This window comes from Camelus dromedarius, chromosome 7 (genome assembly GCF_036321535.1).
Source record: "Camelus dromedarius isolate mCamDro1 chromosome 7, mCamDro1.pat, whole genome shotgun sequence".
NCBI lineage: Eukaryota > Metazoa > Chordata > Mammalia > Artiodactyla > Camelidae > Camelus > Camelus dromedarius.
Genome location: NC_087442.1, coordinates 65,932,472 through 65,947,323, shown reverse-complemented (window position 1 = coordinate 65,947,323; position 14,852 = coordinate 65,932,472). Strand labels below are relative to the sequence as shown.

General features: G+C 34.3%; 1 protein-coding gene across 11 annotated transcripts in view; it reads left to right on the top strand.

Moving 5' to 3' along the window:
* Positions 1-14,852, top strand: part of ADAM22 (ADAM metallopeptidase domain 22) — a 205,940-nt gene that overhangs the window by 136,052 nt on the left and 55,036 nt on the right. For 10 of the 11 annotated variants that reach the window (XM_064487593.1, XM_064487596.1, XM_064487595.1 and 7 more), the window contains exons 8-15: positions 2,582-2,652; positions 4,339-4,413; positions 6,070-6,141; positions 6,933-7,099; positions 8,531-8,615; positions 9,649-9,739; positions 10,999-11,050; positions 13,213-13,312. In XM_064487593.1, coding sequence (XP_064343663.1) covers positions 2,582-2,652; positions 4,339-4,413; positions 6,070-6,141; positions 6,933-7,099; positions 8,531-8,615; positions 9,649-9,739; positions 10,999-11,050; positions 13,213-13,312 — 713 coding nt within the window. The remainder of the gene's footprint in view (positions 1-2,581; positions 2,653-4,338; positions 4,414-6,069; positions 6,142-6,932; positions 7,100-8,530; positions 8,616-9,648; positions 9,740-10,998; positions 11,051-13,212; positions 13,313-14,852) is intronic. The other variant, XM_064487601.1, reaches the window with a different exon arrangement.

Sequence of the window (14,852 nt, the reverse complement as noted above, 5' to 3'; positions counted from 1 at the left end):
TGTTACTGGGTTATGGATTGTGTTACGGATTTTTCTTGCTATGCACTATGTATTTCCCAGAGATAAAGTATGATCAGGTACTCCCCAAACTTCTTTGACTGCGAAGTGTTTTTTTCATGTGACATCTCTCAGGACTAATGTTCCTAAGAACAAATTTTGAGAAAAGCTTAGTTAATTAAACACTGTCCACTTAGCACTCAGTGTTTTAAAAATCACTACAGTGAACAATGAAACAAATGAACAAACAAAACAAAACAGAAATGGACTCATAGATACAGAGAACAAGAGAGTGGTTGCCAGAGGGGATGGAGATGGGGGCCTGGTGAAATAGGTGAAGGGGATTACGAGGTACAAACCTCCAGTTATGAAATAAGTAAGTCATGGGGCTGTAAAGGTCAGCATAGTAAAATAGTCAATAATATGATAATAACTTTGAATGGAGACAGAAGGTCATGAGACTTAACCGTGGTAACCATTTTGAAATGTATATAAATATCAAATCACTATGATGTACACCTGAAGCTGATATGATGTTGTATGTCAGTTATACTGCAGTTAAAAAATTATCACAATGAAATACACAAATCTTGTGTACTGTTTGATGAGTTTTGACACCTATGTACTCCCCTGGTAAGGTATAAAGGTTTTCCGTTACCAAAGTAACTTCCTATGTGCCCCTTCCCTGCCAGTGCCTCCCACTCCTGCAATTCCTTTTCTGACTTCTTCACTGTATGCTGGTTTAGCCTGTTGTAGCTTTTCATACAAATGGAATTATGCATCATGTTCAGATTCTTTTGCTTAGCACCTGCCCGAGATTTATGTTGTCCAGGATAGCAGTAGCTCATTCTTGTAAATTATTGAGTATGTTCTTATTGCATGACTATACCATGATTTTTTATCTATTCGGTCAATGGACATTGGGATTGTTTCCAGTTTTGGGTTATTATGAATAAAACAACTATGAACATTCTTGTAAAAATCATTTCTGTGGACATACATTTATAGTTCTCTATCAAATACCTGGGAGTGCAATTACTAGGTCAAAAGGTAGGTAGGTATATGTTTAACTGTCTAAGAGTGTTCTCAAACTTTAGCATGCATCAGATCACCTGGAGGGCTTGTTGAACACAAATTGATGGTCTCATCTTTAGAGGTTTTTTTTCCAGCCACTTTATTGAGGTATGATTGACATGCAAAGAACTGTATATTTAATGTATACAACTTGATGAGTTTGGAGATAAATATATGTCCGTGAAATCATCACCACAGTCTATGCTATAAACATATCCATCAATTCTGAAAATTTCCTCTTGCCTACTTTATGTATGGTGATGATGATAAGAACACTTACAAAATCTACCTTCTTAGCACAACTTTAAGTGAACAATACAGTATTGTTAACTATAGACACTACGCTGTGCAGTCGATCTGTAGGACTTACTCATCTTGTATGACTGAAACATTGTATGCTTTGACTGGTAAGTCCTCTCATCGCCTCCCTCCAGCCCCTGACAACCGCCATTCTAATCTTTGTTTCTATGAGTTTGACTAGTTCAGATTCCTCATATAAGCGGCATCATGTAGTATTTGTCTTTCTATGTCTGGCTTATTTCACCTAACCAAATGTCCTGTAGGTTTATCCATGTTGTTGCAAATGGCAGGATTTCCTTTTCTAAGGCTGAATATTATTCCATTGTATGTATACACTGTATTTTCTTTATCCATTCATCCACTAATGGACACTTAGGTTGCTTCTGTATCTTGGCTATTGTGGGTAATGCTGCAGTGAACATAGGAGTGCAGATGTTTCTTTGAGATCCTGATTTCAATTCCTTTGGCTGTAATTTCAGAAGTGGGATTGCTGGATCATAGGGTATTTTTATTTTAAATTTTTTTGAGGAAACTTTGTAATATTTTCCATAGTAGCTGCACTAATTTCTAGAGTTTCTGATTAAATACATCTTGGGTAGTTTACAAAAATTTGCGTTTCTAGTTTCCTAGGTAATGTCGATGATGCCACTAGTCCAAGTATCACACTTAGAGAACTACTATTGGATGAGAAACTGCCGAACCTTTTTCTAAAGTGGTTATACTATTTTATACTCTCATTAGCATTATATGAAAGTTCTGATTGCTCTCCAGCTTCACCAACATTTAGTGTGTCATGCTTTAGTGAACACCAGTGGTGGAAGTGAAGGTCAAGTGGTTATTTAGAAGATTCCCCTTAAAGAATGTGACGATATTTATAGGAGAAATGTGAGAAAAATATTGAGATAAATTAGAACAAGAATAATGAGATTTTTTTGAACTGTATTCCTCTGTGGTATGTTTATTTAGTATTAATATGAATGTAATTAGGTTAATATTCTGTATTTTCATTAAGTGTAATATTATATATTATAAATGCATAATATTTAAGTACCTGTAATTATATAATTTGTAGATTATAATTATAATAATCATTAATGATTAAAGTATAATTATATAATTTATACTAAGAAGGGCTAATAAAATCATTGATTACCCTTCATGAAAGACCTGGCAACTGCACTAAATTAGATTTATTTTTATTTCCTTTTAGAATTCCAACGAGTAAACATCACTCCACCCAAATTTATTTTGAAGCCATCACCAAAAAGGAGTAAACGGCAGGTATGTACTCACAGGTATATGTCATGATGTTTTAAAAACATTTGGCAACTATGAATCAGTTGCATCTACATGAAGTCTGTGAGAGGGTAAGTTTTAATTCAGGCATTTGCCGTGGTGTGGTGAACAGTAAAGGTGAAGTATTTGTAGGAAGAGTGGAGATGGAGCCATGCTATTTCATAGACTCAAAAAGCACTCAAGGTAGTGGTGATAATATGGTTGTTCATCATAGAGATGGATTATGAGGCCTCTCAGGTTCTTCTACCATGGGCCTCTTTCCTTGCCTGGGTGTGTACCACATCATGGAGTCTGCTTATGTGGTACATATCCTTGTATTTATCCCCTTAAAGATACCTCTGTTAGGGTGACCCTGTCAGGTTTTGAAGCCACAAAATGCTATGGTCACACTTGAGCTATTTTGAAGTCTAGGATATAAAATCAGGATGTCTGCTTTATGAATGTTCAGTTGATATTGAACTTAGTAATAGTAATAACAACTGTTTGTACAGTGCTTTAAACCACATGAAGTAGGTACTATTATTCTGCTTTTACAGAAAAAAGAATGATGTCTCTGAAATGTGAAAATGATTTGCCCAGAATCATAGAGCTGGTAAAAGGTTTAGACAAACTAAGAACTCTTATCATCAGAATTAAGGTATCATCTCCGTTGTGGTGGTGGTTGGTGTGGGTATGTGTGTGCAGCATAAAAATACAGGATGAGAGAAACAGAATCTCTATTAAGATCAAGCAGTTTAAGGAACCAGGTATCTTTTTAAAAAATGTGTTTAATAAGCATAAAGTAAAATCATTACAGATTTCTAATGTGAATAATAATAATAATAATAATAATAATAATAATAATAATAATTGCTAGGTTTTACTGATTACTTGCCGTGTACAATTGTATTAACACATTTAATCCTCATAACAACCTTTTGAGGAAGGCATTATCCCTATTTTACTGATAAAGACATTGTAGCACAAGAAGCTTAAGAAACTTGTTCATGGTTACATTGGGTTACCCATTCCGTTTTAATTAACATATATAAAATTTTATACAATATATAAAAATTTTGTTTCAGCTTTATTGAGGTATAATTGACAAATGTGAGATATTTAAAATATAGTAGGATGATTTGATATGTCACATTTGTGAAAGGATTCCCCTTGTGGATTTATTTAACACATCCATCACCTTACGTATTTCCTTTTTTTTTTTTTTTTTGGTGAGAATATTGAAGTTCTACTCTCTCAGCAAATTTCAGTCACACAGTATATAGTGTTATCAATGCAAGTGTCTATCAATGGATGAATAGATAAAGAAAAAGTGGTATAAACATTATAATGGAATATTACTCTAACTTAATAAAGAAGGAAATCCTATCATTTGCAACAATATGGATGAACCAGGAGGGCATTATGCTATATGAAATAAGCCAGACAGAGAAAGACAAATACTGCATACTATCACTTATTTGTGGAATCTGAAAAAAGAAAAATGTCAAACTCAGAGAAACAGTAGAAAAGTGGTTGCCGGGGCTAGGCACTGGGGGAAATAGAGAGAGGTTGGTAAAAGGGTACAGACTATCGGCTATAAGATGAGTAATATCTGAGGATTTACTGTATTAAGTTTTCCACAGCCAAGGTCAGAGGGCTTAGTTAGGTGCAATTTTCTTTTTTATGTTGCAGCTTCGTAGACGTCCTCGTAATGTAGCAGAGGAAACCAAATATATTGAACTGATGATTGTGAACGATCATCTCATGGTAAGATTTGTTGAGTTTTTTGTTGTTTGAACTTACCTGTACCTAGGATAAAACTGATGGGTGCAGAAATATGTTTAGAAGAAAGAAACCCATAAAGTTGTAACCTGGAGAAAGTATTTGTGTAACCAAACATCTTTGTTACCCAGCAACAACCTGTAAGTAGGAAACACTCTTAGGTGGAAACAATTTACAGTAGTTTGTGAGGTTCCAAGAATGTTTCTGTGACTCATAATATTAACTGTTTGGATTTGCTTGATTAATAAATGGGATAATATCTTCTGTACTAAAATGGTGAGCTTAAAAAAAAATGGAAACTTCCATTTTATGTTAAAAAAAATGAGGCTGCAATAATGTGACACTTTAGTTTGCAATGTACAGCTTTATCCTAATAAAAGGGAAGCAATTTTTCTATTTCTGGCTTGCTGTATAGTAAACCATATGGAAAAGCTTATATAGCCAAGCAGTAAAGATTTTTAGAATAAAAACCTAGCAAAAGTTCCTTTTTGCTGAGTCAATTATTTTTTATACTCAACTCATGGACATGTTGTATATCCAATTCATGGGCATGTTATATATTCAATTCATGGATACGTTGCAGTCAGTGTGGTTATATTCACAGCACAGCAATGAGTTGCAATGCTAATTATTGCATGTAACCAGAGTTTAAACTAAAAATATTCAGTGATGCACATTGCTAAATTTTACTTAATTTCAGGTACATATACATTTTAATTTACTTTGAATTATTTATTTTTAGGGAAAATTTATCATTTATTTAAATATGATTAAACAAATGACATTGATTTTAATAATAATTATTAGTATTACTTTTGAGTGCTTCTTCCTTTTTCAGGGTAGGACTAAGTGTTATCTTTCTACCTATTTGATTTCATGACTTACTGTTTCCTGAGATTTTTACAGAATACGTTTCAAAAACATGCATTTTGGACATTTGAAGGCATCATACATTCAGATGTCTGTTGGCATCTGTAGGCAGGTAACAAAAATGAAGTGAGTCAGGTATAAAATAATAGGGAAGGGTGAGGCCTGTGGCAAAAGTGAGGTGCTATGATCTATCCAATGGGAGCAGCTCCTTCTCAGCCCTTTCCAGTCATAACCATGTGGGGATGCTAATTTTAAGAGAAGCCAGAAATAAGGTTTTCCATGATACGTCCTGATTTTTAAAACAGAATTGAGGCCAAATGGAAGATTTATGTGATCAACATCTAGCCTTTAAGCCACCTCCTTGTGACCGTTAGGGCTTTCTTCTCCTTACTGAATAAGTCTTGTGGAACTTTCTATACTTTCTAGCATTATTCACGGTTGGACTTTGACCCTACCTTTATTTGTATGTCTTGCAATTCATAGACAACTTTCATAGGTTTTATCATTTTGAATAACAATCTTGCAATAAAAAATAAACTTTTGAAATGGATGGAATGGCTAGTTTTTACTTTATCTTACAGATCTGTGAGGCCTTAAAATTTTAGGAGCTTTGCCTCAGACTACCCAGCATCTGAAGAACTAGGTCTCAACTCAGACATTTTTTTTTCCAGAAAGCCTTAGAGACCTTTCAATTACACCGTATTTCTGTTGCTGAGATGATCATTTGCTGATGACTTTGAAAGCCCTTCACTTGTTTTCTTTTGCTTTCAGTTTAAAAAACATCGGCTCTCAGTTGTACATACCAACACGTATGCGAAATCTGTGGTGAACATGGCGGATTTGGTAAGTATGAACCTGACTCAGTATTGCCGCAGAGGAGTTTTATCTCCTGATTGCTAATAAATTGGATAATGTTCTATTTTCACTGCCCTAAATGGCACTTTAGCCAAGGTGTCCTGTAAGTCCCTTACAGCCTTGCCCTGAACTTTATTGACTTTGATCTCTGGCTGAGAAAATGATAAAAGGAAGTGGTCAAAATTTTTCCTGTATTTTTCACATTGGAAAAGAAGAGGTTGAGTGATAGTCCCTAATAAAGGTATTCATAGTGTACTTCTAACAATGGAGAAACAGTTGTGCCTTTTCAAAAGAGTACCTGGTGCTATGGGAATGATGTGACTAAATAATTCTACTGTACGTCCTTTCCACATCTTCCCTGACAAGGCAGTACTGGTACCTTCCCCATGAGTTTAATCAGGGCCAGTCAAGGTGTATAGAGATTATCTCCTTGGAGAGTGTTCCATTTTCACTAGGGGAACTCAAGAATGCATGAGTCTTCATCTTGGGTACCAGAAATGAACTCGGGGGAAGCCTTGAATAAGGGTGCAAATATTTGTCAAACAGCAATATTTTGTTTTTAATTAGTACTCTGTTCTTTGGTAACCATTGGATTCTCTATTACTCAAGGGAAATGCATGTAAGCTAGCAAAACAATTATCTCCCCTAAACCAGTGAAGTTTCTCATATTTAACTAAAACTCAGGGAGTTTCCATAAAAGGAGCTTTGTAGTCCTGTTCATAGATCATTTGATTTTTACCACATGTACAGCTGGTGTGTTCATTTTGTTAATATACTAGATATATAAAGACCAACTTAAGACAAGGATAGTATTGGTTGCCATGGAAACCTGGGCGGCTGACAACAAGTTTGCCATATCTGAAAATCCATTGATCACCCTGCGTGAGTTTATGAAATACAGGAGGGATTTTATCAAAGAGAAAAGCGATGCAGTTCACCTTTTTTCGTACGTAACTTTTGTAATGATTTATTTTTTTTTTTTGTTTCACGTTAAATACTCTATTGCTTGTGACTGAGATGTGTTCTTTGTACTGCATAATGCCGTTAGGATTTGATGTGGCAGATACATTTGGAAGAAGTTTTAAAGTATAGATTATTTGAAACTGTTACAAAAATTCAATAGGTATAATTTTGAGTTATTTTACTATTGTGTATATACTTTATATAATTTTAAAAGAGATTTAATCAGAGCGTTTACTGAGTAAAATACTATTAATTCTTGTAAAGAGTATTCTTAACAACAGATTAATTATATTCTTTAAAGTTGCTGTCTTTTACATATTAATGTTATCTTTGTTTTCAATCTAAGGGAAGAGCTTAATATGTCAGACTATATTTTATTTTTTATTTTTTTCTCTTATGGTTTTTCTGGGGGGGACCATGCATGTTTGACGTAATAGCAAATTATAAGTTGCAGCAGTTCAAAAAACCTGTCATCTAAAGTCAGAGCTATTGAAGAAAGTTATAAATGGAAGTAAAAGAGTGTATTTTGAGGGTAACTTTTAATTTTTACACAATTCCAAATTTACAGAAAAGTTGCAAGAATACTACAAGGAAATACCATATACGCTTTACCCAGATTCATGAATTGTTGACATTTTGCCCCATTTGTTTTATGACTTTCTTCTTTCTATCCTTCTTCCTTCCTTCCCCTCTTCCCTTCCTTTTTTCCATCTATCTATCTAACTATCTATGTTTTCCTGAGTAAGTTCAAGACATTTACTTACTGTGCCTTTACTACTAAATACTTATGTATATTCCCTAAGATAAGGACATTCTCTTATATAACCAGTGTAAATGATCAAAACTAGAACATTAACAGTGATACAATATTTTCATCCATCTCAGACCAGTTGTTTCAATAATATTTCCAAAGCTAACCTCCCCACCCCTCCCAAATTCAGTATCTAGTCCAGGATCACACACTGCATTTAATCGGCCTGTCTCTTTAGGTTCCTTTAATCTGAAACATTTCTTCAGCCTATCTTCATCTCTTTGGAGCTTAACATTCTTGAAGAGTGGAGGCCAGTTATTTATAGAATGTTCCTCATTGTGGAAATGTCTGATGTTTTCTCATTGTGAGATTCGAGTTATATGCATTCTTGGCAGAATGTACCTCATGTTAGAAATTCTTTTTTAATAGATATAATTCCACTTAAGATATTTATTGGTCATGTAGGGAAATATCACTCAGAAAAAATATCACTTTTTCTTTGGTTATATGTGCAATCAATTTTCATATTCCTTTCTTACCTCAGGAATATATAGTTTAGAAATGTATGTGTATTGAGAAAAGAAGTGTGGTAAATTAATAATGAGAGGTGATACGATATTTGAACTGTGAGCAGTAAGCATTTTTCATTTCCTTTTCTAAAAGGGGGAGTCAATTTGAGAGTAGCCGGAGCGGGGCAGCTTATATTGGTGGGATTTGCTCGTTGCTGAAAGGAGGAGGCGTGAATGAAGTAGGTGTGAACATCTGTACAGTACAAAGTAGTATGATGGCTGACGGTGTTTTCCTAATATTTAAGAGACAATTTCTCAGTGTTCCTCATACTCCAGATATTGCTATTTTATTAACAGCCAATATGGTCACTGCAAATGACCAGCAGACACTAGGGAAATAATGGAAGATAATATCAGATAATTCTGTTCATGTTCTACTTAGAATGATTTCCAGATTTAGCTATTTATAGATGATATAGAGAAAATCTTTACCTTTTTTGAAAATAAGGCCCTCTTTATCCCTTTGACTGATTTTCCAGAGAATTGAGTAACTTCCTAAAGCATTGGGTTACTACCTAACCTAGTTGGAAATTTTCTTCCTTCCTCAATATTTGGCAAATTTTTAGAGGAAAAAAAGGTAGACTAGGTTTTCCAAAGGGTTACTTCTACCCCGAAGGCACTAAGCCTGATGGAAGTGACCTTTAAAAAACAAAACAAAAACCTGAATCTTTGAGAGGCCACATGTTGAAAAAAAGCCCCTAGGTCTTAAATTTTTTTTTTTTTTTTTTTTTTTTTATCATCACCACTTCTGTGACTTACACAGTTTGTTTTCTAAAGCCACCCTCTATTCAGTTTGGGGATTTTAGGAGTGCTAGTGGGCACACAGAGATGAACAAGTGCCAAATAAATTACACATTTATTTTTATTTTCTTTTATCTGAAAGACTGGCTTAATTATATACAAGTATTAAGTTTTTCAGGAATATCACTAGTGAAATTTGGACTCAAAATTAGATATAAGTTTCCAAATCCCAAAATCGATGACTCCTTGACTTCTGGTCTTCTCTATGACTTACACAAACATGGATTTGTTTCTTACGACTTCTTCCCAAATGCTCAGTAGTTCAGCACTAGCTACTATGTGTTTAACCTCTGCTAAATAAAATGCTTAGAATTGTTATTTTTCAATTGTATTGTGACACTTTTTCTGGACCCCATTAAATGAAAGATAATTTGCATTTACATGTATTTTACTTTTGTTTTTGTCTTTCAGTTTGGTAAAACGGATTTAATGGCAGTTACCCTTGCCCAGTCACTCGCCCATAATATTGGCATTATCTCAGACAAAAGGAAGTTAGCAAGTGGTAAGTTTAAAGACATGTATGGTTTAGTTATATTTAAAATAGACTATCTACAAAATGTTTTGGAGCATGAGATTCTTCAATTTAGTTGCTCGATCAAAAGAGTTTGGGCAGTAGCGTAAAGATAGCCTTGGGCACAAAGTGTTTTTTCTGAAAGTCATATAAATGTTAATATTTACATTACAGATGAAATGTTTTCCATGTATAATAAACATTTAAAGTTATGTGAAGTTAAATTCATCATTGAATTTAATCTATAAAAGGATATAATAAGCTCAGTTTGGTAATTTTAAATGGTCTTGTAAAGAATCCTTGGCATATAGGTTATTTAAGGCAGACTGTTTTATTATGGGTTATTTAAAACATCTCCTAATATGACCACAGAGGTGGAATTTGCCTGTCAGGATCAGAATTGATGAACGGCTTAGTAGAATATAGACCTAGTGAAATATACTAGGTTTAGCATCTGTGAAGAGTATGTTTTCCCAAATAGGTAAAGTTACCTCACCAGAAATTGTCAAACACTGTATATTTGGAGCAAGTTGATTATAGTCGTATTTATTTTATTATTTTAATAATAAATATTATAAATATAATTGTTTATATAAATGATTAACTATTACCACTTCTGGAGTGACCATTTTTCAACAGATAATTGAATGCCAGTATTATCTACATCTAGATGCTCATTTAATCCTCAAAATAATCCTGCAAGATTAGCCCTATTTCACTTATTAACCCCATTTTATAGATAAGGTGACTGGATGTTAAGAGGGTAATGTCTCCAAGATTACGCATGTATTAAGTGGCAAACTCAGATTTTGAACCCAGGTGTTTCTGATTCTGAAGCCCTTACACTGTACTGCCTTCTGCCAGCAGCCTTGGCTGCAGAGGTTTTAAACATGGACAGGAAATTGTGAGAATTCCCATAGAGGTCTGTGGAGCCAGAATCCTGTAATGATGCATTACTGCCCATTAATATTTGATTGTTAAGACATTTTAAGTGAATGCTTTAAAATTGCTGCCCCTTGTTAAAATATCAAGAGATTTTATTTTAGTAAAAATTGTATAATCTTGATTGGGTCGAAGTAGATTTTTGTTGTTATGCATTGCATGAAAAACTTCAAATATAAGGAAAACTGACAATTAGGTGTTACTTTTTTAGAGGTAATAAAGTGAACATATGCTTTTAAAAAATAGGAACAATTCTAACGCATCTGTTTTCACTTTGTAAAAAAGCATGTGTTTTTGTTTTCTCTTAGGCGAGTGTAAATGTGAGGACACGTGGTCTGGATGCATAATGGGGGACACAGGGTGAGCCACTTCTATTTGAAAATAACTCACTTTTCCTTTCCCTGCTGTGCTGTTGTCTTCTTAAAAGGACGACACTCAGTAACCTAATGCATGGAACCTCACCACAGGCATTTAAGAGAAAATCGGAAGTAGATTTTCTCAGAGGCTTTGTAGGTAATATGTTTTCACGAAATATTCTCTTATTTGTGAAGACATTGCTGTCCATGAAACTATTAGGTCAAAGATTTTTTTTAGCCTTGAATCTAGGCTGAAAATGTAAGAAATGAGGAACAACTTTGTAATTGATGGCTTATCTTCTAATTCCCTTTGCTTTTATCTTCTTCCATTCTAGTTAAACGAGTTATAAACAATTGTGTGTCTCAAAAACAAAAACAAGAAGAGAGCCTGGAATAGTTGCTTTCTCAGATTTCTGGCAGCCTGAGGTGTCTGTTCCCACAGTGGCTGGTTTCAGACTACCAACGAGAGGTCACTGAACGAAGAGAGGGAAGTGATGTGTCCAACCCACTCTCCTATGAAAAGTTTTCATTTTTATACTGTCCTACCCTTGACACACTATCAGGCACCCATCTTTTATTCTTTCTAAATAAATTTTATAGCCACCCTTTTATGCCAAGCTTATCACTATAGTCTTACTTTAAACTTTTTTCATCTTTTGCTCTTCTCCCCAAAACATTCCAGATACTCAGGCAGCTTTCAGGCTCCCCCTCTCTCCTCCTGAACTCACCATCCATCATAATTGAAAAGTATAAATAAAAGAGTGAGTACTTATATACCACCACCTAGTTTAAAAACAAACACTGCCTTCATAGTTAACTCCCCTATATTCTCTCTTATCAGTCCCCAGCCTCAGCTAAGGTAACTACCATCTTGAACTTGGCTGATATCATCACAGGTCCTTTTTTATACATTTACTGTATGTGTATGTGTGTGTGTGTGTGTACTGAAGTAATTCATAGTGTTGCTTCGCGTGTTTTCAGTTTATATGAAAGGTATCATACTATATGTCTTCTTCTGTGACTTGCTTTCTTGATCAGCTTTGTTTGTGGGACTCATCCTTGCTGACAGTAATGTAGTTCTAGTTCAGTGAATGTATACAGCACAGTTTTTCCATTCTTCTCTTAATACACAAGAATTTTTGTGTCAAACACATGAATCATGTCATTTTCCTGCACAGAACTTTTGTGAGTCTCCATTGTAAAGAACAAGGTTCACATTCCTTCCTCCAGTATTTAGACGTCTATAATCTTTCTTCATCCTCATTTGCAATCTCATTTTCCACTACTGTTTATGGAGTTTGCTTATCATAATTTTACATGATATGTGTTAACCATAATCCTATGTAGATTTTCAGCCTTTTAAAAATATGCTCATCATAATTGTACAGGAATTTCCAGCCTCTGTTGATTTCTTTAATATACCCTCTTCATCTGGAATTCTCATTTTTCTCTGTCTAACCACATTTCTAGCCATTTGAGTTACAAAGAACCTTTTTGTCTCTGAATCATAAGTTCTACCCTGGTGCCCATTACTGCCAAACACCTAACTGAATGTGCATTTCTGCAAACAAAGGCATCCTCCTCAGAACTGCAGTACAACCAAGAAAATCATCTAATTCTTAGCTCTCATTCAAGATCAGCCCTGTGTTGCAATAATGTCATTTTAGCAAAAGGTTCAGAATCAGGTGTCACAGTTAGTTTTTTGTCTGTTAGCTTCCTTCAACCTGGAACAGTTCCTCAGTCTTTTTTTGATGGTCATGACTGACACTTTTGTAGATTATAGGTCAGTTATCTTGCAGAATGCTCTGCAGTTTGGGTTCTAGCCCAGTTTTAATATTTAGGAAAGACTCCTTGTGAAATAAATTATTCCTAATTCTCTTTGATGGAAATCACAGATATGTGTTTGTGTTTCCTTTGAATGGGCATGCAAATAATGAGCAAACCATAGTAACCATTAATCACCGAATGAAGAATTTAGAAATGTGCCTATTGAATAAACTGTTATGGATTGAATGCAAATGTTGTACATAACATTTATGGAATTTATGGTTTTTTATTTTATTTTAGGAATAATGTACAACTTTAACAATATTCAGTTTTGAGACTAATCTACAAACAAGGGAGACTAAAATTGTACCTAGCTATTGCTTTTCTTCTCTCTTACAGGTATTATCTTCCTAAGAAGTTCACCCAGTGTAATATTGAAGAGTATCATGACTTCCTGAATAGTGGAGGTGGTGCCTGCCTTTTCAATAAACCTTCTAAGGTAATAGGTGTGATCAGAGTTACTAGTTATTAATTTTTATAAAGTATTATAAACACAAATTTTCATTCATTGTATCTTATAAAAGATAGCTTTTCAACTTGACTTATGCATACATATTCTAGATATGCTAAATATCTGCATTTCTAAGTTGAGTTAATGTTGGGCATTTTGGGCTATTCTGATAGGAATAAAAAGCAGGTAGAAATTAAAGTTTTGCTTTCTGAAAAATGTCCATTTTCTTATTTATTTATTTATTTTTAATGGGAGTACTGGGGATTGAATGCAGTACTTCGTGCGTGCTAAGCATGCACTCTACCAGTGAGCTATACCAACCCCCCTATTTTCTTTTTATATGTCCAAATGAAGATTTGGGATTAGCTTACAAAAGTTGTTTCACTTGGCTATCTTTTTCATTTTCTTGATGTGTTTTTCCCTGCTTTGGATACCTAATTACAGCTCATACTGATAGAAAGGGGGTCCTGTCTTCGCTCGTTACTCCCCACCTCTGCCTTTCAGAATGAGCAGTATGTTTAAAATTACAGTACTTCTCAATAGGTCTGCGTAAAGCAGAAAAGGAGAAAGTGTTTTATACTTAGACTTTGTCAGAGGCTTTCACAACTTGCAAAGCATCTCCTGGTTACTGACTAGAAACCTTCATGTGTGTGGAAGACTTCACAGGTTAAAGAAATGTTTTGTCCTTGTTGATTATGTGAACTGTGCAGTGCTTCCGTACATCACAGTGACATGTAGCATTGCCTTTGTTCATTCTCTGTTCACTCCAGTGAAATTTAGGAAATGTATCGTATTTCACTGAAAAGCAAATTGACAATTTTAAGAGTTTCCAAAAGCTTCAGAAGAGTTATTAGAGCTCAATTCCTCCTGCTGTAAGTGGAAAACAATTCAACTCTTTTAACCAAAATAACTGATTATTTTAAACCCAGAGTAAGATAATAAGTGCATTTTTCATCTGGCTCATTTTAGTTTTGGCTTTCAAAGTTGCCTCATTTGTTAATGAGCCTTCTCAACTGAAAGTGTAATCTAGAGATGAGTTGATTGTTTCATAGGAGAGAAGAGAGAAATCGAAAATAGGTAGGGATTTTTGTTGTTGCTTTCTGGATTTTTGTTTTTTCCCTCTAGTTGGTTAAGAAAGTGTGTGTGTGTGTGTCTGCTGATGGATGTGTATTCATTTCCATTCTGTAACACATAAACTTGTGTTAACTTTTGAATGAATATTATATATCTGGAACATAGCAACTATTTATTTTTTACTAATTTTACCTATCACCGTAGGATGCATTATACTCAAAAGATAATAAAATTATTGGAAAGGTTAAAAAAATAGAAGTCTTAAAGTATACTCTTGTATAGGCCAGAAACTGCTTCCATCCCTGGGGCAAATTGTTAGTGCTATTCTCTGCAGAGCTATATTATAGGAAGAGCTATGTTTTATATTAAATAAATCAATGGATATATTAATTTTTCTGTCATTCTCCTCGTTGTCCATGAAGTAACTCTGTTTTACAGGAAATGTAGTTTATAG